Source organism: Petaurus breviceps, unplaced genomic scaffold (genome assembly GCF_028583685.1).
Source record: "Petaurus breviceps papuanus isolate PSGF00001 unplaced genomic scaffold, PetGlider_PUasm1.0 90466, whole genome shotgun sequence".
Lineage (NCBI taxonomy): Eukaryota > Metazoa > Chordata > Mammalia > Diprotodontia > Petauridae > Petaurus > Petaurus breviceps.
Genome location: NW_027187260.1, coordinates 2,761,373 through 2,788,854, shown reverse-complemented (window position 1 = coordinate 2,788,854; position 27,482 = coordinate 2,761,373). Strand labels below are relative to the sequence as shown.

The window sequence follows — 27,482 nt, the reverse complement described above, 5'->3', positions numbered from 1 at the left end:
TATCAAGATCCTCTCTTGTGGTAAGTGGCACTTAGGCACCATTTTTGCAGGAAGCCTTTCCTAATCCCAACTTTTCTTCCTCCCCTAATACCTAATATTTAACTCCATTGTATGTGTATGTGCATAAATTGAATTTGCACTGTATATAATTATACACATGCTTCTTGTCCCCCTCATTAGAATATAACTTTGTTGCAGGCAGGGATTGTTTCATTCTTTGTACTTAAATCCCTCGTCCCTGGAACAGGGCCAGGCACATGATGAGTATTTAATAAATGCTTGTGGGTTGGTTGAAATTGTACTTTAAGATTCACAAAGTACTTTATATATTGATCATATATATATATATATATATATTATACATGTGTGCGTTTCTTCTAACATTATTATATTTTCAGAGATCACAGGCAATGGTTCAGCAATCACATCTGCCTAAGACAAAGAATATATGAACCAGATAAGCTCCAAGGTCCCACCAAATTCAGGTATTTTGAGATGTGGGTTCAAGTCACAACCCTGGGCAAATTACTTAACTGCCATTTGCCTCAGTTTCCTCAACTATAAAATGTATATAATAATACCACCTGTTACTCAGGATTGTTGTGAGGATCAAATGAGATAATATTTGCAAAGCACTTAGTACAATGCCTAGCACATATGAGATAACTAATAAATGCTTGTTTACTTCCTTCTTCCCCCCTCCCACCATCCCTCTCCCTCCCTCCTTCCCTTCTTCTCTTGCTTCCATCATTCCTCACTCCTATCCTTTCTTCCTTCCTCCCTCCATCTTCTTCCTTCCTTCCTCTATATCTTCACTCCTCCCTTCCTTCCTTTCCTTCCCTTTTCCTTCCCTCCCTTCCTTCTACCCTTCCTTCCTTTTTCCCTCCTCCCTCCCTTCTTTCCTCCCTCCCTCCCTCCCTCCCTTCCTTCCTTCCTTCCTTTCTTCCTTTCTTCCTTCCTTCCTTCCTTCCTTCCTTCCTTCCTTCCTTCCTTCCTTCCTTCCTTCCTTCCTTCCTTCCTTCCTTTCTTCCTTCCTTCCTTTACCACATGCCAACTATATGAGCTTGATCAAGACACTCTCATCAACCCCTTGTAATCTAACTTCTATTCTTCCCACTAGAGCATCAGTTTCTTCATCTGTAAATTTGGGATAATTATGAATGCATTACCTCCCTCACAGGGTTGTTGTGAGGAGAGTATTTAGTAAATCTTAAAGTGCTACATAGTACTATATAAATGTGAGCTATTAGTAGCTTTAGCTTCCCAAAAGATATGCATATATGCACTCAAACAGATGCAAAACACCCCATGCATAATGGGATAGTCTTTTGGTACAGGAACTCTGCCTCTATTCAAAAATATTGTCTACCATCTGAGAACTTACCCAGATGTACTTAGCCAATATTACTAAGAATTCAAGTGCATTTCCTTCCTCCAGTATAGAAAGCCCTATGACCTATCATTCAACAGAGGGCTGTGTAAAAGCTGAAAAGGATAAATAATACCATTCAGAAGGAGGCAATAAAGGATGCAAAGCTACAAAGAAAGAGTGGAGATGATGATGAAGATGATGATGATGTTTATGATGATATAATCACATACTTATATAACACTTTTTAGTTTATAAAGAGCTTTCACCTTTTATCTCATTTGATCTTCATGGCAATCTAAGTAGTTAGGTGGGTATTATTTCCATTTTAGAGACGAGGAAAGTGAAAATTAGAGGGAGTCAAGTGATTTTCCCATGGTCACCCAGCCAATGAGTGGTAAAAACAGAACTCTGGACTCCCACTTCAATGTAATCCATACAACCTTGCAGAGGCATGTTTGAAATTTAAGTTGTCACTGCCAAATGCCTACGGTTTTGAAACTTTTAATCTTTCACTACAGAGTTTTCCAGAGGCAAGGAAACCTCTAGGGGAGGTTATCTGAGTAAGCATCCTCAGTTTAAAGGACCTTGCTCTAGAAGGCATTATTATTTTCTTCTTTTTTTTATGGTTAGGATCTGTGATTTCCTTAGTATAGGGAACTCTTCATCTGGACCACCCTCCACCAGTGAAGTACTATAACTGTTCTGCTCCTAATGGTCTTGAAGGGTTGCCTGGGGCACTGAGAAGATAGCAAACATACCCAGTTAGGGGGTCCTTCTAGAAATCAGAGCCTCCTTTCCAATGATGGATCTGGTTGATACAGAGTTGTTTGCACATTTTCTTCCTCCTTAGATTATGAGTTCCTTGAGAGAAGGGCCTCTCTCTCTCCATATGTGTGTGTATACATTTTTCACATACATACACACATATGCATATACATATATACACATATACCTATAAACACAGATCATATATGTATGTGTGCATATATGTACTTACACAATATATACATATACACACATCTATTTTCTCTGTATCCCCAATGCTTAGTATGGTGCCTGGCATGTAGTAGACATTTAAGAAATGCTTATTGATCTGAACTGAAGAAACCCAGTGTTGTACTTTGTAACCTAAGATCCACCCCTACCAGAAAAAAGAAAAAAAACACACACACACACACACTGTACACATCTCTGATCCATGTACTTAATGGTCCATATTCCCTTGTCATGAAATATTGCTGAATGAGTGACCACAAGGAATTGTAGCCCTGTAGACCTGTGACTAGGTCAAAGGTAGCAGCCAAAATATTCAGATTGTTTCCAGATCTAGAGATTTTCTAGATCTCTAGTCCTTTTACTTAAACTCTCAGCCTCAGTATCCTCATCTGAAAAATGGGGCTAATAATAGCACCAGTAGGTGTGGGTGTGTCCCTAGTGAGCACCACACCTGCTTCCTTGCTGAAAGCATAATAAACACCTACCTCTGCAAAATAAATAAATAAATAAATAATAGCACCAGTATCTCAGGGTTTTTGTGAGGATCAAATGAGATGGCATATGTGAAACACATTGCAAACCTTCAAGTGCTATATAAATGGTATTATTGTTATTACCACTACTATTATTATTCTTTACATATATCCCTGATGTATTAAGGATATGTATATATTAGGGAGTGGAATAAAGGAGCAATCTTGGGAGGTTTCTCCAAGTAGGGAGTCTTCACCTTATGTAAAGTCAATGCTAAGCCCTGGAAGCGGTCTGAATAGGTAATATGAAATCATAAGCGTCTTGATTCCCTGTTCCTTTCGTCTGGCAAAGCTTTCGATCCACCCTCAATGCCACAGAACACTGGCATGAGGAAAAATGAATTTAATTTGCAGTGGGGTTGGCAGGAGACCTGTGGGAGTAACACTGCATTTTTCATAAGCTGCCAACCTAATTCTGTGGAGTCTCGGTTGGTCGCTTGTGAAAAAATACTTTCTGGGGAACCTCTACAACCAGCGTGGTGTTCAGAGAGGCTAACGATCATTTTGTGACCTTTACACAATCAGACACAAAGCACTACACATGTCTTTCCACTTGCCTCCTTTTTCTGAAGCTCTGAGAGAGAGAGAGAGAGAGCTCACTGTTGCTTCATAATCCTTTTAGCCCCCAAAAAGGCATAGTGGAAGACAGGAGTAGCAGTGTTCTTGGTAAAGAAAACCAGCAGTCACTGTGGTTTGGTTTCACTCTCCTCAATTATGAAAAAATCCAGGTTTTAAGCTGTGTGACGTGACACCATTTGGAACTGATTGTTATCGGTAACAGTCAAGGGGGTGTGTGTGTGTGTGTGTGTGTGTGTGTGTGTGTGTGTGTGTGTGTGCGTGATACTGGATTGTTTCTGTTAGTATATCTCTGGTTGGAATAGTGCTGGATATGCCCATCAAGAAAACTGGGATCAGATTCTATTCAGCTACTTTCTGCCTGTGTGACTGTGGGCAATCTATTTAATTTCTCTAGGTCTTTATTTTCTCCTCTGTGAAATGAGATAGTTGGACTAGATGACCCGAATGCCCCTTTCAATTCTAAATCTATGATCCTATGATCAGTTCTACCTACCCTATGATTTAAACTTACTCCCATTTGTCCAGATTTATCAGGTCCTGACCATGAGAGGGCAACTGGATGATTACAGAAACACACAAACACAAAACAAAAGAGGGAATCCGAGGTGGTCCTGCTAAGAACCCCATCGTTGTAGAATTCAAAGATGGGGCCAACTAGTTCAAGCCTCATCTTTTTGGAAGGGAAGAAATGAAGGCCCACAGTTGAATGAAAAAAGACAGTGGTGCAGGTGAAGAGAGAAGGTGACAACATACTCCTCCTTGTTTTGGTGAGAACAATAGATTAACCATGGCAAAAGAAGAAGGAAACCTCAGGAGAAGTCATGTAAATGCTTGCCCTTCTGAGCATAGGCTACTCCTTCTGACAACTTACATCAAAGACATCAAGGAAATACACTCTGGGCAATAGAAAATGCATGTGGAAAGAAGACAGCTCTAAATAAAACCTTTTTTTTTTCAGGCTTCTGTCTGTTTTGGTGAGGTCTCTGAAGCTGGAAGGCAGCTTACCTTAATTTATGAATAACTATAAAAAGACATATGACATTCTACCTTTGAAAAGCACTCCCATACCATAGTGTTAATGAATAAAGATTTTTTTTAACTGACAGTTTTAGCTAATGAATCAAGCTGAATCTTTTAAAGAAAATATTTATAACACCATGCTGGTATTTAAATTCACATGGTGCCTTTCTCTCAGGAAGCTCAAAGCCCCACCTAAACACTGTCTTACTCATCTTTGCTGTAGCCCTCTCTGGTACCAAAGAAAGCTTTACTTTGGTGATGATGGTCACATAACTAGGATGTGTCCAAGATAGACCTTGAACCCTGGTCTTTCTAATTCTAAGACTAGTCTTCCATCTACCATTCCATGCTATCTCTCAAGTATAGTTGGGTCATTTAAATTAGATCTTTAATGATTAGCAAACCTCAAGATTGCACAGGAGTTGGTATGAGGCATTATAGCATTATTTTAAAATGGCATTTGTTGGGGCATTATAGATATGTATATCAATTATTTAATCAAATTGACGGCCATTTATTTCTCTCCCACCTTTTGCCCCCTTCCCAGTATACTGTATGAGTCCCTAGTCAGCCTCTAATAGTATTTCCAAAGATCAGAGCCCATGCCTATATTCACCCTGGCTCAGCAAAGACTATATTTATAAGTAACCGGACTAATTTGCTTGGGTTGGCTATAATACAATGCTAATGATGCCAAGTTCACAGGGTTTAATCCCCATCTGGGACATTTAACTTTATTCTGTTCCATGGTCCTGGCCTGTATAGTTAACTCCTGCCAGTTGTCTTGGAAATGTAGGGAATGGATTGAAGGGAGGAGGCATGATGGCATATTTTTAGATTGGTACAAATCCATTCCCAGTGCTGGAAAAACAACTCAAAATGCATACTACATTTAATTTATACATACATACATACATACATACATACATACATACATATATATATATATATATATATATATATATATATATATATATATATATTGCCTTTTGGAGGGCAATTGGGGTTAAGTAACTTGCCCAAGGTTACACGGCTAGTTTTTTTTTTGTGTGTGTGGGTGTTAAGTGTCTGAGGCCGGAACTGAATTCAGGTCCTCCTGACTCCGGGGCTGGCGTTTTACTCATTGCACCACCTAGCCGCCCCGATGCATACTACATTTACAGATGGCAGGTCAGCAGTATCATCTTTGGATGTAAAGGACAAAACATTAAGTGTGTGATTCATGCACTATTCCTTGGTCACTGGTCCCCTAATTAGCATTTTTTGTTTACCCCCTAGCTTCATAAGAATCAATTGACCAATTGTAGGGATGGAGGATGAATGTCTGAAAAAAAGTATTCTGGCCAAGGAGTTCATTTTTAAATAAAGTATTCTAATACTGATACACATAAGCTCCCTTAATATGGCAAGACTGTAAGGGACAAGATAGTATTGATTTAAAATTCCTATAACTTGCCATGAAAAATACTCTCACTTTCATAAAATCTTTGCTAGATGTATGGGGTCAAAGTTTTGAAAGCAATGTGATACGGTTTTTCAAGTAATTAAAAACTTTAATTTGGTGCTATTAATATATATATATATATATATATATATTTGGGGTTTAATATGAACATTTCTGAAGTGTGCATGGATTAAAAGAACTGCCATAGGCATCCAACATCTGTCTTGGCCATTAAAAGAGAACTGTTAAGAGCTGATGGAATCTTGTTCCTGAAAAAAACACACAAGGAAACCTACTTTTCTCCTCTTAATAAAGACATGGGGCACTACTATGAGGGTACAATTTTGCATGTATTTGCATATGCTATACTTACATCAGCTGCTTTTACTTAACTCTTTAGGGTTTATGGAAGAAGGTATATGGGGAATGATTGTAGTATCAAAAACAAAAGGCAGTGAGTATCATGGGATTGGCAAGACAGAATAGTTTTTTTTTTAAGTTTTTCAATTTAAAAAGCTAAAAAAAGGCAAAAGGCAATTAAAGATAAACCTACAAGATATAAGAAAATGGAAGCACTTCACAAAGCAAGAGTTTCATGAAATATGCCAGCTGAGACACCAGCATTCTCACTCAGTTTTCCCACTCTGAGCTCACCCTAGACAGGATGATTATCCTCATGAGTTTATATTTCAGGACCTGACAAAGGGGGTTCCTCTATGGCAGTAACACAATGTGAACTACTAACACAGCACAAGAAATAGAAAATATTGATTCTTTCCAGCTACAGGAGGGAAAAGAAGTATAACAGTGGATGTCAGGGTAGGGAGAAAATGGCAGTGCAGAGTGACTAAAGGTGAATCTCTAGGAAAGTACATACCTGAGAGAAAGGGGAATCCAAACCCAGCTGTGGCTAATCCAGGGGTTTAGGTTCCCCACTCCTGGGTTAGTCTTTGCCCACAGAGATTACTTGACCCAGGGAGCCAGTAGCTATCCCAACATCCTACAATGTGAGGATGTTGAAGACATACTGCAAGGAGGATAGAAATTAGTTTGGAAATCAAAATCCTCAATGAAGAATTAAAGAAGGAAAATGATAAAGTAGAAAATTATAATTCATGACAGAGAATCTTTTCAAAGAAAGAGAGACCCTAAAAGAGAAAACGACTTGTTTAAAATGAAAAAAAAATTACAAGATGGAAGAAAATTTGACAGAAGAAAAGAGAGAAGTTAAAAGAACACATGAATTGTGCACAAGCCAAAATAACCAATATAGAAAACAGGCTACATAGAGAAAATGAAAAGAGCAAAGCCTACCCAAAATAATACTATATACCATAAAAATGTGAATGCCATACAATAGGAAATAACATAACAAAATGGTCCAAAGTTATTTTTAATACAGACAACAAAGTACTAATCAAGCAAATCTATAAATCACTAGCAGAGAAAAATCCTGTGATTGGAATTCCAAGATATGTAATGTTTAAAATTCACAACATCAATACAAAACAATAAATCTTTCAAATATCTAGGAGAAAGGAGTTCACATGAATTCAAATAACCCAGGATTACTTAGCAGCCACAAGGAATCAAGGGGAAAAATGTAATCATATATTTCAAAAAGCAAAAATTAACTTCAAGTTACAACACAAAATAACCTATCTTATAGAACTAACTAAGCCTAATCATTAATGAAGAAAAATATGAATCTTTTAAGGCATTCCTGCAAAATAAAATAGCAAAATGCAAAGGTGAACATAACATTCAATTTTCAATTCTCCTAAATAAGAGAAGCACAAGGAAGTTAAGCACCATACCAAGAAAAAATTAAGCAATGAAACAATTCTCTCACATTTATGTACTATTGAAAAAGAAAAAGAAACTGTACTGGAAGGTAAAATAAATTGTAAGGTTGTCAAATTAAAGGAATTTGGCATAGGGAAGGTGAATAACACATTACAGTAGTAGGAAAGAATCCATGGGAATAGACTAGCATCAAAACAGCATAAACAAAATTTAAATTCAAAGAAAGTTATGCATTAAAAGAGGAAGAGTATAAAAACAGTACAATAGAAATAAATGGAAAGCACCACAATCTTAACAGTTAAAACTTTAAATGTAACTCAATTAACCAATTCAATAAAATGAAAAAGGAGTACGAAAAAGAGATACAAATTGTTGCACATAAGAAATATATAAAAAATAAAGTAAAAAATTTTGAACAAAAATGTACTATTTAAAAAGTGGTTTAAAAAGCAAAAGTTATGATCATGCTATCAAACAAAGCAAAAATAAAAATTACAATGTTAGTATGGATAAACTGAGAAACTATACTGTGCTTAAAGGTACTATGGATAATGAAACAATCTCAACATGCTTGTACACTAAGCATGTACAAACTAAATGGTATAGCATCCAAATTAATAAAGGGAAAGTTAACTAATTTGATAATAGGTATATATTACAACAATAATTATAGGAGCCTTTAATACTGTTCTTTCAGAATCGGATAAATCTAACAGAAATATTAACAAAAAGGAAACCATGGAACTAGATGAACTGGAGAAGTTATAACTGAAAGATATGGCTTCTTCTAACTAGAGATATTATACATGTAATACACATATTTCTCTGCATCACATGTAACTGTACAAAAATGGACCATTTGCTAAGGCATAGAAAAATTATGGATATAAGTTAGTATAGTAAGAAAAAAGTAAGAAATACCAAAAGTATTCTTTATAGGCCATGATGTAGTAAAATTGTAATTAATACAAGAAACACAAGAAAAAGATATGAACCAAAATAGAGACTTAATAATGACATCCTGAATAATGAGTGGGTCAAAGAACAAAGCATGGAAACAATGCAGAACTACTTGAAAGAGAATGACATTCATCTATCAAACTTTTTGGAATGTACTATCAAAGAAGTACACAAAAGAAAAATTATCTCTTAAAAAACTTGCATTGAATAAAAAGAAAAAAAATCAGTTGAGTATATCATTAAAAAACAAAAAAGCAATAAATAAATAAAACCAAAATAACATAAATGAAGACCTCTTGAAGATTAGAGGAGAAATAGATAAAATGTTTCTTTATAAATGATAAAACTAAAAGTTGGTTCTTTAAAAAGACTAACAAAATCAAAACTATTAGCTAACCTGACCAGAGAGAGACAGAGAGAGAGAAAATCAGTTTACCAAAACAAAAAATGAATAAGGTGAAATCATAACAGCAAAGAAATTAAAATAATTATAACAACCTACTAGACACAATTATATATAAGCAAGACCAAAAGTCCAATGGAATGAATACTTATCTAAAAAAACAAATACTCAAATGAACAGAACATGAAATAGAGATCTTAACTCAATTTCAGAAAATGAAATGGAAAAAGCCACACAGGAACTATCAAAAACCCTACTCTAGACAGATTTATAGATGAATTCTATCAAATGTTTCAAGTGTGATTAATATCTATGCCATAAAAATTAGTCTTAAAAATTGAGAAAGAAAGCTTCCTACTAAACTTTATTTATGAGACAACTATGTCAAAGACACCTAAACCAGGGAAGAATAAAATAGAGAAACAGAATTATAGCTCAACGTCACTAATAAATATTAATACAGAAAAAATTTTTAAACAAAATCCTAGCAAAAGGACCACAACAATATATATAGATATATATATATATAGATATAGATATAGATATAGATATAGATATATATCATTCACTATTACCAAGCTGTACTTATACCAGGGATACAAGAATGGTTTGATATTAGGAAAAAATGAACATAATAAATCCTATTAAAAAGAAAATCATCCCAAAACACGTAATCATATCAATGATATTTTTAATTAAAAAAAACTCTTGACAAAGTATGTCATTTCTGTATAACATACTAAAAAGCAAAGGCATGGAAGGGCCATTTTAATATAATTTAAAGTATATGTCTAATGCCAAAAGCTAGCCCTATTTGCAATGGAGAATACTAAAGAATACAGTGAAACTGAATGTTATATAGTTATATTGACTAAGTTTGGCCTGTTGTTGGAGTAATAGATGACTAGGGTATATAACAGTCAGGCCTAGTCAATGTGTTGGTTAGTTTGGCTAAACTTTTTTCCCCCTTCTTTAATCTTTGTTACAAAGGAAGGTTGACTGAATGGGGCATGGGAAGGGTGATTCAGAACTGAATTCAGAACTAAAAGCCAAAAATTTTTGCTTTTAATAACACCAATAAAATTTAGAAAATAAAAATAGCCAAAAGAAAAGGTCTTTTACCTTTCATGGATGAGCTGGGCTGAAACCCCTCAAATATTAAAATTCTATTTAAAAAAAATTTCAGATTCTACAGTTTTACTCTCTTTTTCCTTTCTTATTCTTTTCTTTTAATTTTGGTATACTTTACTGCAAGCCATAAAGAAGAAAGGGGAAAAAATGTGCATTTTGAATAAAAAGCAAGTTGACCCCACCGAGATCCTCTAGCTGACTTCTCAACTTCACCCTTAACCCTGGAATCTCAGGCTAACTCCTAGAAGGGACTGCTTAAAAAAAATTTTTTTTAAATCTTCCTTGAAGAAGAATCCAAACTGAGGAGACGCTGTGTTCTAGAAGGTCTTCTAAACCTAATTAACACTATGACCCTGCCTAGGACTTCTCAATTATTTAGTTTTTAATTAAAAAAACTCCAATGACAACAAAAACTTGTGTTTAACCAGTATAACTACAAGCATAATACCTGGTATGGATTTTGTGTCTTATCAGTATCAAAATGTAGTTAAGCAAGCAAATCCTTTTTACCACATCAATTAAAAATTGGTTTCTTCTAGAAACAGACTCACTTTTGCTCAGTTTTATCATTCATTCTGAGTAAAAATGAATCCCAAGTTGACTTCATTTCAGTCTGTTTCATCTATTTTGGGTGCATGGATACTTTTTATTTTACAAGGTACATTCCAGGAAAGTCACTTACAAATTGAATTATATTCCATAAATCATTATTATAATATTGGAGAGACATTCCTGCTAGGGAAAATTTCCCCAGAGATTTTAGTTGTAAACTTTCAGGGAGAGAGACATCAAGATGGTGCCCCATTCATTGGCATATTTCTTGTAATGTACCAGAAGGATGTCTTATTTGGAATTATAATCTCCACCTAACAGCTACCTTTTCTCTACTGGACACTGCCTTTGTTGGAATCTTACTTCTATCCCTGGATATCACTTCAATCCTCTTTAGGTCATAAAAATGTCTTCTTTGTATGTGGTTCTACTGACTCCAGACTCACATTTCCTTTTCTTTTATTTTTTAGAGAATTTCTCGATTAAGTCCGGCAGGATCAAATGAGATACTATGTATAAAGCACTTTGTGGATCTCAAAATGCTAAATAAATATTAGCTAGTTAGCTGGTGGGACAGCTAGGTGGCAAAGTGGATAGACTCCTGGGCCTAGAGTCAGGAAGACCTAAATTCAAATCCGGCCTCAGACCCTTACTAGTTATGTGACCCTGGGCAAGTCACTTCACCCTGTTTGCCTTAGTGTCCTCATCTGTAAAGTGAGCTGGAGAAGGAAATGGAAAACCCATCCAGTATCACTGCCAAGAAAATCCCAAATGGGGTCATGAAGAGTTGGACACAACTGAACAAACAACAATTAGCTAGTAATAGTAAAGCCTGCCAGTGATGACACACTTCATTATGAAACATTGGTAGGTATGGCCTCCTTAACACTGGAGGCTTTAAATACTATTATTGTATCAGAGTCATATTTCTTAAGCTAGCCCTCTAAATTACTAAGACACAGGGACCTAGGGAGGGGAAATGACTTCTCCAAAGTAATATGTTTCCTTAAATTAATCATTCTGTAAGTTTAAAATTCAGCATATCAAGTTTACTTGAAACAAGTAAAATATTCAAAGAAAAATATGGGGTGAATACCTACCTATATGAAAATGAAAGCAATACACATGGATAAGTGAGAAGGAAAATGAAGAAAAACATATGTACACAGAAAATATTTGCTTGTATGGAAGTCTGGGGTTCATGTTCTTTTACTAACTATGGCCTGAGATAAGTCAGTTAACTTCTTGGGGATGGGAAGATCTTCCCATGAGATGAGCTCCAATGTCCCTTTCAGATTTAAAATTCTATAGAGAACTGAACTAGTGGAAGGAGGATCCATGTTGACAAGACTAAGGGTCCACTGAAACTCTGAATTATGATTCTACATAGCTGATAATTCCTGAATGGCTGATATCAACAAGATAGGAGAACAGCAACAGCTTGGCAAAAGTTAGTGTCAGAAAAAGCCATCCTATTCCAAGGTACCTAGGAGGTGAAATCAATATTCTGACTACATACCAGCAGAAATATATGTTCTTTGATGTCTTGCTATCAAGAGAATTTAACAGGGACCTTGCATATACAAGGCACTTATAATAAAAACATTGTTGAATTGCAAAGGCCTGGCAAGGGAGACGAAGCAGGGACCTGTGGGCATAAGGGGCTAGGGTAAGAGGGGAGCTTCTCTCTTGGTTCTGTTAGCTTAGACAGTCCTTTGTCCCAGCTCCAGCTTTCCTGAGGTGAGAAGCAGTGAGTTGTACACGTGATTTCTGAGCCCACGGGGACAAAATGATGTCATGGACTATAGGGTTGAACCCTTCCTTCCCCAAAGTATTGTCTTTCAGATCTTCCTGAGCATGAGTCATAAGGGTGTGCTGGCTAACAGGGCTGGCATGCTGCCAGGGTCATGTGTGATCTCAAGATGAGTTTCTACAAAAGGGAAACTCATCACTACAACCAAGTGACTCAAAGACAACCCATACCATCTGCTGCCTCCGGGTATAAGTAGTTTCAGAAGCTCTTTTCCCCTTTCTTTTACATGGAGCACAGACTGGGAGAGAAGATATTATTAAGGTCCCCTGCCTCAGCTCCTCACACCCAGGATGCCTACTTTCTTGTACACCAAGGACTATACTATAATAACAACAATGAACAATAATAGCAATAATAATAACAACTAGCATTTATGTAGTGCTTTAGGGTTTGCAAAGCACTTCACATGTTAGCTCACTGGAACCTCAAAAAAACCCAGTGATGTCCATTTTGCAGATGATAAAACTGGGACTGAGAGACAATATAGTTATCTCTTCCATACCAAGACTTTCTCCATCATGGTTTCAATAGATCGCATGTTGACATCAGAAATTACTGTAAATGGGAATTTGGGAGTAGTTTTGAGGAAGCCACAGATAACATGCAAAGGCTGGCAGATGACACAGAAAAAAGTTGAGAAACTCAGAAATGCTTAACCCAAGTTTTACAATAAGGTACTGTAAATACACTATTAAAAAAGAGTTCAGATTTCTTCCCTGATATGAAAGGAAAGTAAAAAAATTTTACATGGATTTTCCAGATCACAGAGGTACTGTGCCTGTAGCCCCAGCAATGTGTAAGGGATAACTTTATGTGACTTGTCCAGAGTTACACAGCTAGTAAGTATCTGAGGCAGGATTTAAACTCAGATGTTCCTGATGCCAAGTCCCACACTCTATCCACTGCACCATCTAGCTGCCTGCAAAAATCTCTAACTATAACCTGGCCATCTGACTATCACACAGTTCCAACAACTGTCACTATAGCTAGTTTTCCCATTTCAACCAGAACAGCACCCTGTGTCTAGTGTCAGGAGACTTCCTGGGTACCACAGCTTTTGATAGGAAGAGATTGCTTTCACTGGCTAGGACACCTTGGCTCTCTTCTTACAAGGGTGATAAAACTGTATGTGGATGCCTACTCAGTCAACTAACATTTAATCGAGGCTTGTGCTAAGTGCTGTGAATGCAAAGAAAGGCAATTATATAATCCCTTCCCTCAAGGAGTTCACATATACATGCAGAACATATACAAGTAAGTGTATGGTGATCTCAGAAGGAAGGCGTTAGCAATGAAGGTGGAGGACAGGAAAGATCTGGGGAAGGTGGATTTGAATTGAGTTTTGAAGGAGGTCAAGGGACCCAGGAGGCTGTAATGGCAAGCAAAGTAGTACTTTGCTCCTTGTTTCAGTTAATCAAGTGCCTGTGAGCCTCACCTTTGACTGTGGCAAATCTTTATTGGAAACAGTATACATTGTGCTGCCTGGAATAGCCTAAGGGAGTTTGAAGATCTTCCCTGCCCTTAATAGACCTAAGGTCATCACATGGAGCCCACAGTGGGAGGAACTTGCTGAAAGAGTGGGAAAGGAAGGAGCAGAGAAGAGGAGAGCTTGAACATGAGCTGAGACCAAGAAGAGCTAAGAGAGAATGTTTGTGATATTGGAACTCTGTTGTTCTGTCTATTGTTCTGTGTTGGTGTTACTTTGTCAGACGGAAGCACTCTGTTGAATTGTGTTACTTCATCAGGCAGAAACATTCTGTCTGATGATTTGTCTTACTATGTCAGACAGAAGCATTCTGTCTGTTGAATTGTTTTACTTAGACAGAAGAACTCTCTGTTGATTTGTGTTGATTTCTCAGACAGAAAGTGAATTGAGATGATAGTGCAGGCAATGTATGTAAATACTGTTGTAGCCCTGTTGAGATTTGTTTTCCTAGAAATGGAAATTGTGAAGAGCTTAGGGTGGAGCAGTCCCCATGAGCTGAGATATGGAATAGGAACGGAGAGCTGCCTACCTGTGAATCCAGGCAACAGTCTGGTGAATGCAGGCAAGAGTTGGGAGCATGGAAGAGGAGCCATGGGGTTTGGAAGTCAGCCTTGAGTTAAGATGAAAGAAGACTTTACTTGGATACTTAATGCTGACTGCTGATATTGTGACTTACTGTGACATAGGGGTGGATGCCCTTTGTACTTTCCACTAGGATGATTGGCATAAGGATGATTGGAAGTCAGCCATTTTAGATGGGCACTTTATATTGATTGAGGAAATTGTGACTTACTGAATGATATGTTTTGTTTAAGACAGTGTGGTCACCTTACTAAGAAGTTATTATGTTATGTTCTTGTGAATGTTGTACTTTAGTTTCTTGAATGTTTTGCTTTAGTTTATTGCTGAATAGAGAATTCACTATACTATGGAATTAGATCCTTAAAATTATTCACAGCAGCAGTCCTCAGAAGAGCTGCTCATGATTGGCTTTACAGAGGCCGACATAAAGGGGTAGGGCATTCTAGGCACGAGGGACCAACAGTGCAAAGGACAGATTTGGAAGATGAAATGTTGTGTGTGATCAGCAAATAGGTCAGTGTTGCTGGATTATAGAGTGTCTTGCATGGAGTAGAGTAAGAAGACAAGAATTAGTAGGAAACAAAAGGCTTTTATGTTTGATCAGGGAGGTAATAGGGTGCCACTAGAACTTACTGAGTAAGGGTGTGACATGGTTAGACCTGCAAGTTAAAAAATCACTCTGGCAGCTGATCAATAAAACCAAGCTGACCACAGATGCCTATATGTCAACAGTCACTTGTGGTCCAGGGGTTCAGTGGTTTCAAACCCTGATGAAACTATCACCTATTTCTGAGAAAGCTGACTTGCATGTGATTGACCTTAAGACTATAAAATAAGTCAGTAAGGTCTTGCAGGGCCACAATAACTGCAATCCAAGTGATTCATGGTTTTTTGTTTTGTTTTGTTTTTGTAATTTTTCTCCATGTGACACAGTGACACGACAGATGGACATGGCTATGTTTGAGAATGAGACTACAACATCTTCCTGGTTAAGTTCTAAAATAAGAACATGCTCAACTGTGGCTTTAGATGCCCTAGAGCAGGAGTTGTTGCAAAGTACCAAAGTTGACAATACTATCATTGCATGGAAATCACTGGTCGTTTGAGTGCATCCTCCAGGCTCCAGTATTACCCATGGCCCTGTCCACTCCTCTTCTCCTGGCCAGGAAGCCAAAAGAGCTGAGGAACCTCACCTAGCTACCTTGCACTCATAGACAATGTCTTTTTAGAGGCAGCCACCTTGGTCTAGACTCTAGTGTAAGTACCCAGAGCATTCCCAAACCAGAGAGAAGCAATGGCTGCTTGACCAGGTTAGAAGAGTATCCTAACCTCACTGTTGATAGCCCCAGAAGCATAGATTTGATCTGTTTCTTACCTAGGCTGGTTCCTTTCCCTTAAGCAACCTGGAAATCTTTCCCCATCTCCCTTTCCCCCCACTCAAGGGCTTAACATATTGGTGTCAGACTTAGCATGGACCCCAAATTGGCTATAGGCCTAGTACATCTCAGAATGTCAGAACTCTAATGATTCAACAACCTGAGCTTTGCCTAGTAGCCAGGTTTAAAGGAAGGTACCACCCTGTCCAGCTGGTTTATAATGATTCTGCCACAAGATGAGGCATAGTTATTAACAGGAACAGTATAAGTGTGTTTGGGGAGCAGAGTTCATGTATCACAGTAACACAGGAAGGATTTTATAGGAGAAAAAAACAGGAGAAAAAACAGTTCATATACTTCACCTTTACCCTTCCAAGTCTCTAAATGGGGTAAGTAGGCAGGGTTTTATGATTAGAAATCATTTAACAAAATAGGTTATTGGATCTTCCCTTTTATTAAAGATTCAATTTTATGTTCTACTTCAAACCTGGGCTTCCTGGTTTCTATGCAATTTTTATATCCTTTTTTTTTGGAGTGGGAAAGGCAGGGCAATTGGGGTTAAATGACTTGCCCAAGGTCACATGGCTAGTAAGTGTTAAGCATCTGAGGTCGGATTTGAACTCAGGTCCTCCTGACTCTAGGGCCGGTGCTCCATTCACTGAGCCACCTAGCTGCCCCTTCTGATTAATTTTTAAAGAAACTTTATAAATATACATAAACATATATGTACATATATACATACACATACGCATATATACACATGCTTATTTTGATTGATGATTGAGAAGAAAGACCTGATCACCCTCTGCAAAAGACTTGCTCACGGCGCACCTGGAAGCTAGAGACAGTCATTCCAATCAAGGACTCTCTGCTTAGGGGTTTTCATTTCACCATGACAAACTAGGGGAAGCTGAGTAGCTCAGTGCATAAAATGCTGAGCCTGGAGTCAGGAAGATTCATCTGCCCCAGTTCAAATCAGGCCTCAGACACTTAATAGCTGTGTGACCCTGGGCAAGTAACTTAACTTTTGTCTGTCTCAATTTCCTCGACTGTAAAGTAGGGATAATAAAAGTACCTACTTCCCATGGATGTTGTAAGGATCAAATGAGATAATATTCATACAGTGCTAAGCATAGTGCCTAGCATACAGTAGGTGCTATGTAAATGCTTGTTTTCTTTCCTAGTTTAAAAAAATCCAAACCCTCCACTGGTAGTATGTGTGCTTGTCTTCCACTTAGAAACAAGACCCCAGAAAGCTGTCACGTCTTTCTTCTTCTCAGGCCAAATGTTGTTTAAAAGGTTTCATGGGGGGAACATACACTAAATTAAGTGGACATTTTTATGACTTGCAATGATAAAAGCTTTGTCCAAAGAAATAAAATCAATACTTGTCAGAAGCCAGAATTCTGATTTCTAATGAACTAGGTAGGCTATATGTTTTATGCCACCTTGAAATTTGGGGCCCAAACTAATATTTGTGATTCATCAGGATAGGACTGCTTCAGTTAGTCCATTGAGATAGATGAGGAACTGTTGTTTTTCATTCCAATTAATTAAACTAAACATATTTCTAAAACCCCAAATATGCACTCATACAGCAAAAATCAAGTTATTTCTTACAATAGGTTTAGGGATAATGACTAGAAATAAATCTGTATCTTGCTCATCTGTCACTGCTCCCCACATTCCTTTCTTCCTTTAAATGAATTACCCCTGGCATGGAACTAATAAGTAGTAATTGATTTAATCCTCTGAGAAACACATATATCTTTGAGATCATCCTATATAGTATTCAAACAATATTTTTTGCCAAGCTTCTCTCTGAGTAAAATGGAAATGCCCACAGATTTGGCATCCTAGTAACATAGAGCCCTAATGTTAGCTGGATGCCATATCAGAGTTGACAAAAATGGTGATGAATAGAATTATAATTGGAATAAAGAAGACATGATATTCCTTCAATCGCTGAAATCAAGTCTTCCCTTCTCCCAGACCTCATTATATGCTCATATTGGTCAATGTGGACAACTGAAACATCCACAAGAGTTCTGGGTTTTGGTCCATGCATAACCTTGAAAATCTTTAGCAAACACTAACATAAAAACCTATCTGAAGTCTGAATCTTTCACAGGATGCCAAATAGCTTACCTTCCGGTAGGCACACTGGTGTATCAGTCGGTATCCAGCCTAGGGAACCATTCAAGTGTTTCATACACAGTCTCCTTGGCGGGCCTCTAAGCTTGTAGCCTTCTTGGCAGTGAAATCGGGCTACGGAATCTTTGAAGAAAACGCCTCCACTGGGGGTTCGAGAGCCATACTCTGGGATTCCTGGGTCAGCACAAGCACGGAGGTCATCAAACCCTGTAAAGATAAATCAGAGGAGTCTCTGAACCCAACCCCAATTTCCTCTAGGATCCCTTTGGCTTAGTTCTGTAGAATTTTCAAACACACAGGACCCAGGGTCAAATGAAATTCTTCAAGGGGATAATCCCGGACCCTGTTCTATTCTGTGTTCTATCATTTACTCAAGAGGGCTCATAGTTCCCTGTTTAATTACTGAGCCAGCCGGATTCAAGTTGACAGTAGAGGGATGAAAAACTTTATGGGATCTACTTTATAGCAAGACTGAGCTGAAGAGTGGACCCTTCAACAGACACTGCCACCCCTTCACATAACCATCTTTGCTGTTCCTCCAGACCTGAAAGCTCTACATTCAGGTTGATATTCCCATTTTACAGAGCTACAGAATTTGGGCAAGGAGGCTATTTTTTTTTTTGGTGCATATTCTACCAAATTGGTATGGCTCTGTTTATGTCATTCAGACATTCACAAATTCACCAATTATTTCATGAATGAGTGTTCATGTATGAGCTATGTATTAATAAATTAAGCCAAGTCATTGAAATTGTGTCTTCCCCTACCTCAGGAGGGCTCCAGCACTGCCCACTGGAGTTAGATGACCATCTCCAAGAGCCATGAAAACATTCTGCATGGCAGAGGGAGAGGAAATGAACCATGCCATCTTATACAATCTTTTTCTTTACAAATAGTCTTTTATTATAGACTTAATAACCATCAAGTCATTAAAAATCAAATAAACAGAATAAGGAATAAAAAGGAACATAACAAAATCATAAATTTCAAATTATAGTCTGCTAAGAGTATTATGCCTGTGGGTCTAAACTTTTGTTATATATAATAACAATAATCTCTTACTTGGTTCTGAGTTTCCTTCTGAGAACTATAACTAATGTGGAGCAACTAGGACTTTGCTCATGGGTCCTGCCTTTTAGAGGACACTAACAGTACTTGTACTCCTTCAGCAGCATAGAAAGAAGTGAGTTTAGATACTGGTTAATGAGATAATTAGTTAAAATGGGAAGCTACCAGATGGTGCCTTCTTCCTCCTGGCAAGACACACACCAGGTAAGCTCCTTCCCACCTGGACCTACTCTGTTTCTTCCTGCCCCTAGCTTTATGATATCTCAGAGTCTCTGCCCACTGGCTATTATAGGTTATCTACCCATGCTCCCACTGAATTTGTCTTAAAGCACTATTTGAAGAAATATTTGGGGCCATTTATCCTGGGCATATTTTGTACTGTTTACCATAGGTGCAAAAATTACTAATTATGTCTCTCCTCCTTCCAATCCTTTTCATCTGTGCCATTATCAGATTTTGTTGTTATGTTTTATGTTGCTGTAATGAATGTGTATGTACCTTATAAAATCTTAATGATCCATTTCTGAACTTTAAAAAAGGACAGTCTTAGGAACAGAGTAATGCATATGTCCATGTAAAATTGAGGATCCCTGAGGATCTAATAGACCACATGGTGATGCCTAGAGAAAGATCCCTGGGATTTTTATTTTTTCTCTAGCACAGTCTCACTTGGATTATAAAATAAGGATGGTAAAAAAAAGGAACTCGGTTGTTCTTGGCTGGGATCTGAATTTTTCCAGATGTTTTGTGCATTCAGATAGGAGATGCTATACCAGTTTTCTGTTGATTGTGCCAGGGCAGTCAAACAAAAAAGGTAACAGAGAAGAAACTGGGTGCCATGGGGTCTCGGTTAAAGAATTTTGCTTCACATCATCAATACAAGGGATGTGATGCTAAAAACTGGCAGGAAGGACAGACTGCACCTACTTCTGAACCAAATCAGAAATTCTGCCACTTGTGAACTGGGAAGAATGTTTGGTATTTTATCAAAATGAGCCTAAATGTAGCTAATGTCACTTGTTCGAGGAAGAAATTTTCTCTCTTTTCTCCTCGCCTCATCTCCCAGTACATGATGGCTGTTTATTGCTGTGCTGTTAATGTACAAATTGCTTTCCCACACAGCAGTGAAGCAATTAATGCTCATAGGGGGGCCCCCAAGAAATATTGGAAAGCCATCAAACTGTGGCTTTATGTTTTCATTCTGGGAACAAGGCATTACAGGTCAGCAAATGTTCCCCACACAAAGAATGCCAATGACTTCCTTTGGAGAGTCTACAAAAGGTGGGGTAATCTGGCATGGTGGTAGAAACTTAAGTACAAGTTCATTATGTCATACACAAAGTAAAATTAATTGCAATGAGATTCATTATCAAATCACAGCTTACCACATACAAATATAGAGTTCTTGATAGCCACTGCCATGATTTTTTTTTTTTTGGCCGATTAACTAGCAAAGGCATGATGGAGCCTTTGTCTGCCTGTCTAATATAAAAATAGTTACAGTCTCTCCCACTAAATTCAGAATCTTCCTTTCACACTGGCTCAGGGTCTGGTTGGCTCGAAGTTCCCTAGTCACTGTTTATTTTATATAGTGTGGTGGCTGTGAAATACTGTCACAGAATGAATTAGGAATTGGGAGATCAGGGTTCTAATGTTAGATGTGTCACCCATTCATCTTGAGCTAGCAAACTGACCTAGGGCTCAGTTTTCTTAGCAGTAAAATGAAGATGGAGTTGGATTAGATGATTCCCAAATACCCTTTCCACCTCTGATCACCTATGATTCAAAGATGGACATACTGTCTTTCAAATCCTTCTCAACTTTTTCTGTTTTTCCCATACACATAAATTGCCTTCTCTCCTCCTTCCCTAATCTTCCCAAATACCAGCACCTTTCTCCCTCTCTCTGACCCTATGAATGGGATAGAGGGCTATGCTGGAGATTCAGCTAGGAAAAGTGAAAGCCTAGCCCTCCCAGTCCTTCCATCCCTCTGACCCCTGCCTATCCTTCAACAACTTGTGCTAAGCATGGACACCAATGATCCTATTTTAGGCACAGACCACTTGGCTAGAGAGAGTCCTTCCATCTATATTATGAAGAGAGAAATAGTTTTATTAGAAAGTTGAAGATTCAGTATCTAGCCTTGACTCTATCAGATAAATGAGTCCCGCCATCATAAATAAAAGATGTGAGATTGGTGAAATGTAGAACATGAGAGTGGCAGTGTCTCCCAAAAGTCAATTCTATACACTTTATGAAAACAACATAACAACAACAAAAAACCCCTATGCCTGAAAACTTGTATACCCTGTCTACCTTTTCTGCTTCAAAGTACTGTAAGATACTCTACTCCCAGCACCAAATATCCTTGACTTTTTGATGTGCCTATGTCAGCAGTCAGATAGAAATATGGATTTGGGGATGCAATTCCTGCAATAAAAAGGAAGGAAATATGCAAGCAGGACCAAGTGAAGCCTAGAATGTTATGAGGAGGAACTATTCTTCATCTTGGGAAAATACTTCTACTGAGCAGGAGAAGTATTTTTGCCTGGGATTGTCAGAGCCGCAAATGCCACTTTTCAAATGATCACCTTCCTTCTTGTCCCCCTGCAGATCAATTTTCAAACTGTATCAATTTTCCATAAGGCCATTTTGTAAACGGTCACCTTATTAAGATGATAACCATCATGATCAACAAATCTATATACTGGGTCATTAGATGATATGTGTATTAAGTGATGATAGGCAATCTTTTCTATCCAGACATGAAAAAGAGGAAAGAAAAAAATAGCAAGTATGCAAGTCTGCTGAATATCATAGAATCATAGAATGTTTGAGCTGGAAGAAACCTCTGAGAGGATCAGGCTCAATTCTCCCATTTTACAAATGAGGAAACTGAGGCCCAGAGGTGTTCAATGACTTGCCTAAAATCACATAGCTAATCAGTGATAAAGCCAAGACTGTGAACCAGATTTCCTGCTTCCCACTCCTATACTTGTTTCACTATATAACATGCTATCTCTTCTAACCTAACAATCAGTCATCTCCTAAACATTTTTTTCTTTTTTCAAATTTGTATATAGATTTTAAATGAAAATTTATTTTTTAAATGTATGTTGACCTTCTCTCCCTCCCACCTGCCCCCACCTCCACTGAGAAAGCAAGAAAAACAAAACCTGCTGTTACAAACATGCATAGTGAAAAAAAACAAATTCCTGCCTTGTCTGTGTCCTCCCCCAAATCTCTCTTAACCTTCACTCCAAGTCCATCGTCCATCATGAGGTAGGTAACCTGTGTCAGTGTGACTCCTCCAAGGTCAAAGCTGGTCACTGGACTGATCAGAGACCCTAAGTCTTTCAAAGTTAGGAATCATTCATCTTTGGGTACTTATCAACTCCCATTCTTTCTCCTAAACGCAATTCTCATCAAAGTGACAAATAAAGGTATAAAGACCAGGGCTTAGCATTGCTTTAAACCAAAGTTTACAAAGCACTTCAGCTTACATTTTCTTATGTGTTCCTCACAACACATCCATTTCAGGATAACCAAACTGAGGCTCACAGAGATTAAGTTACTTGCCCCAGAGTCACACAGTTAGTGTCAAAGGCAGAATTTGAATCCAGATCTCCCTGACCCCAGGCCCAGCACTCCATTCACTATGCCATACTGGCTCTTGAGGCTTAAAGAAAGGGAGAAGACTATGTAGAATGGACAACAGTTTCCTTTCAATACGGTTTTTCATATTAATACAAATAAATGGCTCTTCTCAGGTGTAGTCACAATCATCAGGTTGTTGTTACCTTTTGAAGTGAATTAGGTTGGGGGTAGCTAGGTGGCACAGTGGATAGAGCACAAGCTCTGGAATCAGGAGGATTTGAGTTCAAATCTGGCCTTAGACACTTAGAAGCTGTGTGACCGTGGGCAAGTCACTTAACCCCAATTGCCTCAAAAAAAAAGTGAATTAGGTGTTACAGTGGATATCCTGCTAGGCCTAGAGTCTAGAAGACTTGAGATCTAATCTAGTCTCAAACACTTACTAAACTGTGTGATCTTGGGCTTATCATTTAACTGTCAGCTCTTTCCGTTTCCTCATCTGTAAAATGAGGATAATAATAGCACCTACCTCCCAAGGCTATCGCAGAGATAAAAGGAAATAATATTTGTGAAGTTCTTTGCAAAGTTTAAAACATCATGTAAATGCTAGTTATTACTGTTGTCATTATGAAGTCCTTGCTCTTCCTTTCTGGTGTGGAACAAGCTATCAGCTGACCTGGGAGTCAAACCCTGGGTTCCAGTGTGATATAAGACATACTAAAGAACAGAACAGAAGCTGCTGCTTCCTCTAAGAAGACAAAGGGAGCGTGGTCATCCTTTCATTTTCCTTTCACACAGAATCTTTCTTCTTACTGTCTCCTGCCCAAATGAATGTATTAGTAGCAGTTGTTTAAAAGTAGTGCTGCCTTCTAATACTCAAAAAAGACTTGTAAAGCCCTCAGTCTCATTATGAGGACTTGACAACTCTGCTTTGGTTACTCCTGAGTATGATGAAACCAACTAGAGAATTTTACTGTGAACTATACTAGGAGCCTTTGAAAAGAATCATAAAAATGAAGGAGGTGTGAAAAGCAATCTTTTGGGTTATTATAACAGAAAAGTCTTATTCAAGACAGGAAGAGTGTATCAAATGTAGTTAAATCAATTTAGGGCTAAGGATGGCTTTCCATTCCTCTGTAAATTGCTAGATGAGCCTTTAGGGAGGAAACAGAATACAGGCAAAGAATCAATTTTGCTCCATTTATCTGGTGAGGGGGTCAGAGGGTAAAGCGAAGGCAGCATGCCTGCTAAAGTTTAAGCAGAATTGTTTTATTTATAAAAGGACCTGGGAATTTTAACAGGGACCATAAGCCCTTCTGAACTTCTCATTTGAACTTGTATAACATTTATCATTTGTCGATTCATTCAGTGTTTATAACTATAGTGTGTTGAAGTCAGAAGGGGCTATGGAGAGAATCTAATTTAGCCCTCTCATATTTTCCCAGGAAGGGATGGGGGTACCAAAGAGGTTAAATGGTCTTCCAAAGCCACAGAGGGTCTTGGAGGCAAAGCTGAAACTTGGTAAACATCTTTTCACTATCCCACTGTCTTCAATTAATATTCTACATTCTTGTAATTTATCCTTTCCACATCGTGACTTTAACCATCATGGTTCTGATATATTGCAGGTTGGCATAAAAAATTAAATGGGAATTTTGGTAGAGTTTTGTGGAAACTGTAGACGACATACAAAGGCAAGTAGACAACACAGAGCCTATGACCAAATAATTAACCCAAATTTTACAATAAGGTACTATAAACACTTCATAAAGGAAAAAGAAAAAATTCAGACTTCTCTGGTATGAAGGGAAGGTCAAAAAATTTTATGTGAATTTTCCAGATCATGGGGGCACTTTTCTGCTAACCCTCATGATGTGAAAGGGATAACTATATTGTCTTCACAACTCTGAACAGACATACATCTTATATCAGCAATAGGATTGGAAGTTCCTTGAGACTTGGGAACCCATTGTACATTTTCTGTAACCTTCTCAGTATTTAATAAATGTATATTGAATAAACAACATGAGAACTTTCCTCACAGCTCCCAAAAATACTTTCAGAATTCAGACTCACAGTGATTGCCTGAGAGACATGAAGGAAGGAACAGAAAACCTGACTCATTATGTCAGACACTCACAAATTCAGTTCTCTACAAGAAAATCACCTGAGTGTGATTGGCAGAAGAAAAGATTCAGGACCTGCCTTTGAAAAGCAGAACTTCTAGCGCTAAGAGCTAGAACATAACAGCTAGACATCATAGGTCATAGATTTAGAAGTGAAAGGGACCTTAGAGGACATTGAGTTCAACCCTCTCATTTTACAGATGAGAAAACTGAGGCAAAGGAAGGTTAAGTATATTATCCAGGGTCACACAGCTAGTAAATGTCTAAAGTTGAATCTGAATCCAGGTCTTTCCTGATTCCATAGTCGGTCATCTATCTACAACACAAATAATTTAATCTAACAATCTCATTTAACAAATAAGCCAACTGAGGTCCAAAAATATCTATGTTGTTGGTCCTTCATTCTCAAAAAGGACCAATGACATCATGAGGGTGATATCCTGATTTGCTCCTGAATTGGATTTAAGTGAGGCACAACTGTGCAAAGTTGTCAGCCTCACTCCTCCAGGATCATCAAAGTCCACTGACAAAAGTTAAGAGGACTGTCAACGGCCCAGGATGCAATGAGTAACCTTGGCCTTTCTAAATTAAGGGCTTTCCCAAGCCTCAGTTTACCTAAAGCAACACCCATTCAATGACTAAGGGCTAGGTAAAAAATTGAGACAAAAGATGGTCTAATTTACCATCACAAAAATATCAGTCTGGGAGGGGAAGACCCTCAGAGTTTCTGGACAGGGAGATTTCATAGTGAGGCAGTAACAGAGCTGAGAACAGAACTCAACTCTCCTAATTTCTCAATTCAATCCACTTTTTTTACTTCATTGCAGTTAATACCATGAAAGCTGGTAGTTCCAGAGAAAGAAGGGTCAATGAATATATTAGGTATCAGTTAATTAAGTAAGCATTTTTTTCTTTTTGGAGGGGGGAAAGCAAGGCAATTGGGGGGTAAGTGACTTGCCCAAGGTCACACAGTTATTAAGTGTGTCAAGTGTCTGAGGCCGAATTTGAACTCAGGTCCTCCTGACTCGAGGGCCGGTGCTCTATTCACTGCACCACCTAGCTGACCCCCAAATAAGCATTTCTTAAGTACTTACTATGTGTATCCAGGGATACAAATACAAAAATTAGTCCATGACCTCAAGGATCCTAAGAGAGGGAGGAATTTCAAACGTGCAAGCTACTTCTGGAAGTTACTGTTTATCATTTAATCAATCTTTCCCACTATGACTGAACCCCCAGATCCCAGCTTCCCAGGCTAGAAGCTGGCTTTTTCTATTGGTTTATCACCAGAAAAACAAACAAACACATAATTCTCTTTGAATCACATGGGTCCTCATAATGCAGCATTAGTTGAAAATCCTCTGTAACATTTTAACAATCCCCAAACACTCTGGACTCAGCAAAAAAAGGGGCAGAGGTGAGCCTTGACCCCCGAGACTGTTAATACCAAAGGCCAGGGGCGGCTAGGTGGCACAGTGAATAGAGAAATTACTGCAGTATCTTTGCCAAGAAAACCCCAAATGGGTCACAAAGAGTGGGACACAACTAATCTGCTAAACAACAATAATTAAGTAAATAAAACCATCCTTAAACAGAAGTAATTTCAACATGCACAAAATGATTCCATGTCACTAAGCTAATAAATAGGTTGTTAGAAGTTTCCCGCCACCTTTCAATCAGGCACATAATTATGCTGCAGGGTGTCCATGGCCTACATACCTAGGTAGGTAGCATGTCCCAGGTAGCATCTGAGCTCCTGGTATTATCCAGTAGATTTGGCTCATGGCAATGGTAGAATGTCCAAGGACTCATCTACTCAGGACACTGTTATCTTCAAGTCTCTTCTTTGAAACAAGTTTAGATTCAAAATTTCAGAGGTGTCTCAAAAAGGTTGGTCAATTTAGAGACTCCCAAACATTTCCACTGGAACTCTATACCACTGAAAACAAATAAGATCCCTGTTGGGACTTCCCTTAAGAAGTTTCTACCCTAAGCTAGAAGTAGGAGTAATATCAAACTGACTGGTTCTAGATCAGAGTATTGAACAGATATAGCTCTAAAGAATATTTAGACATTTACCTCTTTTGTACCATGAAAACCTTTGTCTGTCTAGTGAAGCCTATCAACCCTTTCTCAGAATAATATTTTTAAATACATAAAGATTACATAAAGATTGCATATTTAAATGCATAAGTTTACAAAGGAAACCAATTTTATTAAAATTATATTATTAAAAAAACCTCATGGTCCTCAGGTTAAGAATACTTGATTTATATGGATATGAAGAAGACCACAAAATCCACTTAACAATGGACAAAGACTGGGCGGCTAGGTGGCGCAGTGAATAGAGCACCAGCCCCGGAGTCAGGAGGACCTGAGTTCAAATCCAGCCTCAGACACTTAACACAACACTAGCCATGTGACCTTGGGCAAGTCACAACCCCAATTGCCCTCCAAAAAAAAAAAGGCAAAAAAAAAAACAATGGA

At 38.0% G+C, this 27,482-nt stretch overlaps 1 protein-coding gene across 2 annotated transcripts in view; it reads right to left on the bottom strand.

The window, feature by feature from the left end:
• SUSD4 (sushi domain containing 4) overlaps nucleotides 1-27,482 on the bottom strand; it is a 230,965-nt gene that overhangs the window by 103,282 nt on the left and 100,201 nt on the right. For both annotated transcript variants that reach the window (XM_069062605.1, XM_069062606.1), the window contains exon 2: nucleotides 18,202-18,414. In XM_069062605.1, coding sequence (XP_068918706.1) covers nucleotides 18,202-18,414 — 213 coding nt within the window. The remainder of the gene's footprint in view (nucleotides 1-18,201; nucleotides 18,415-27,482) is intronic.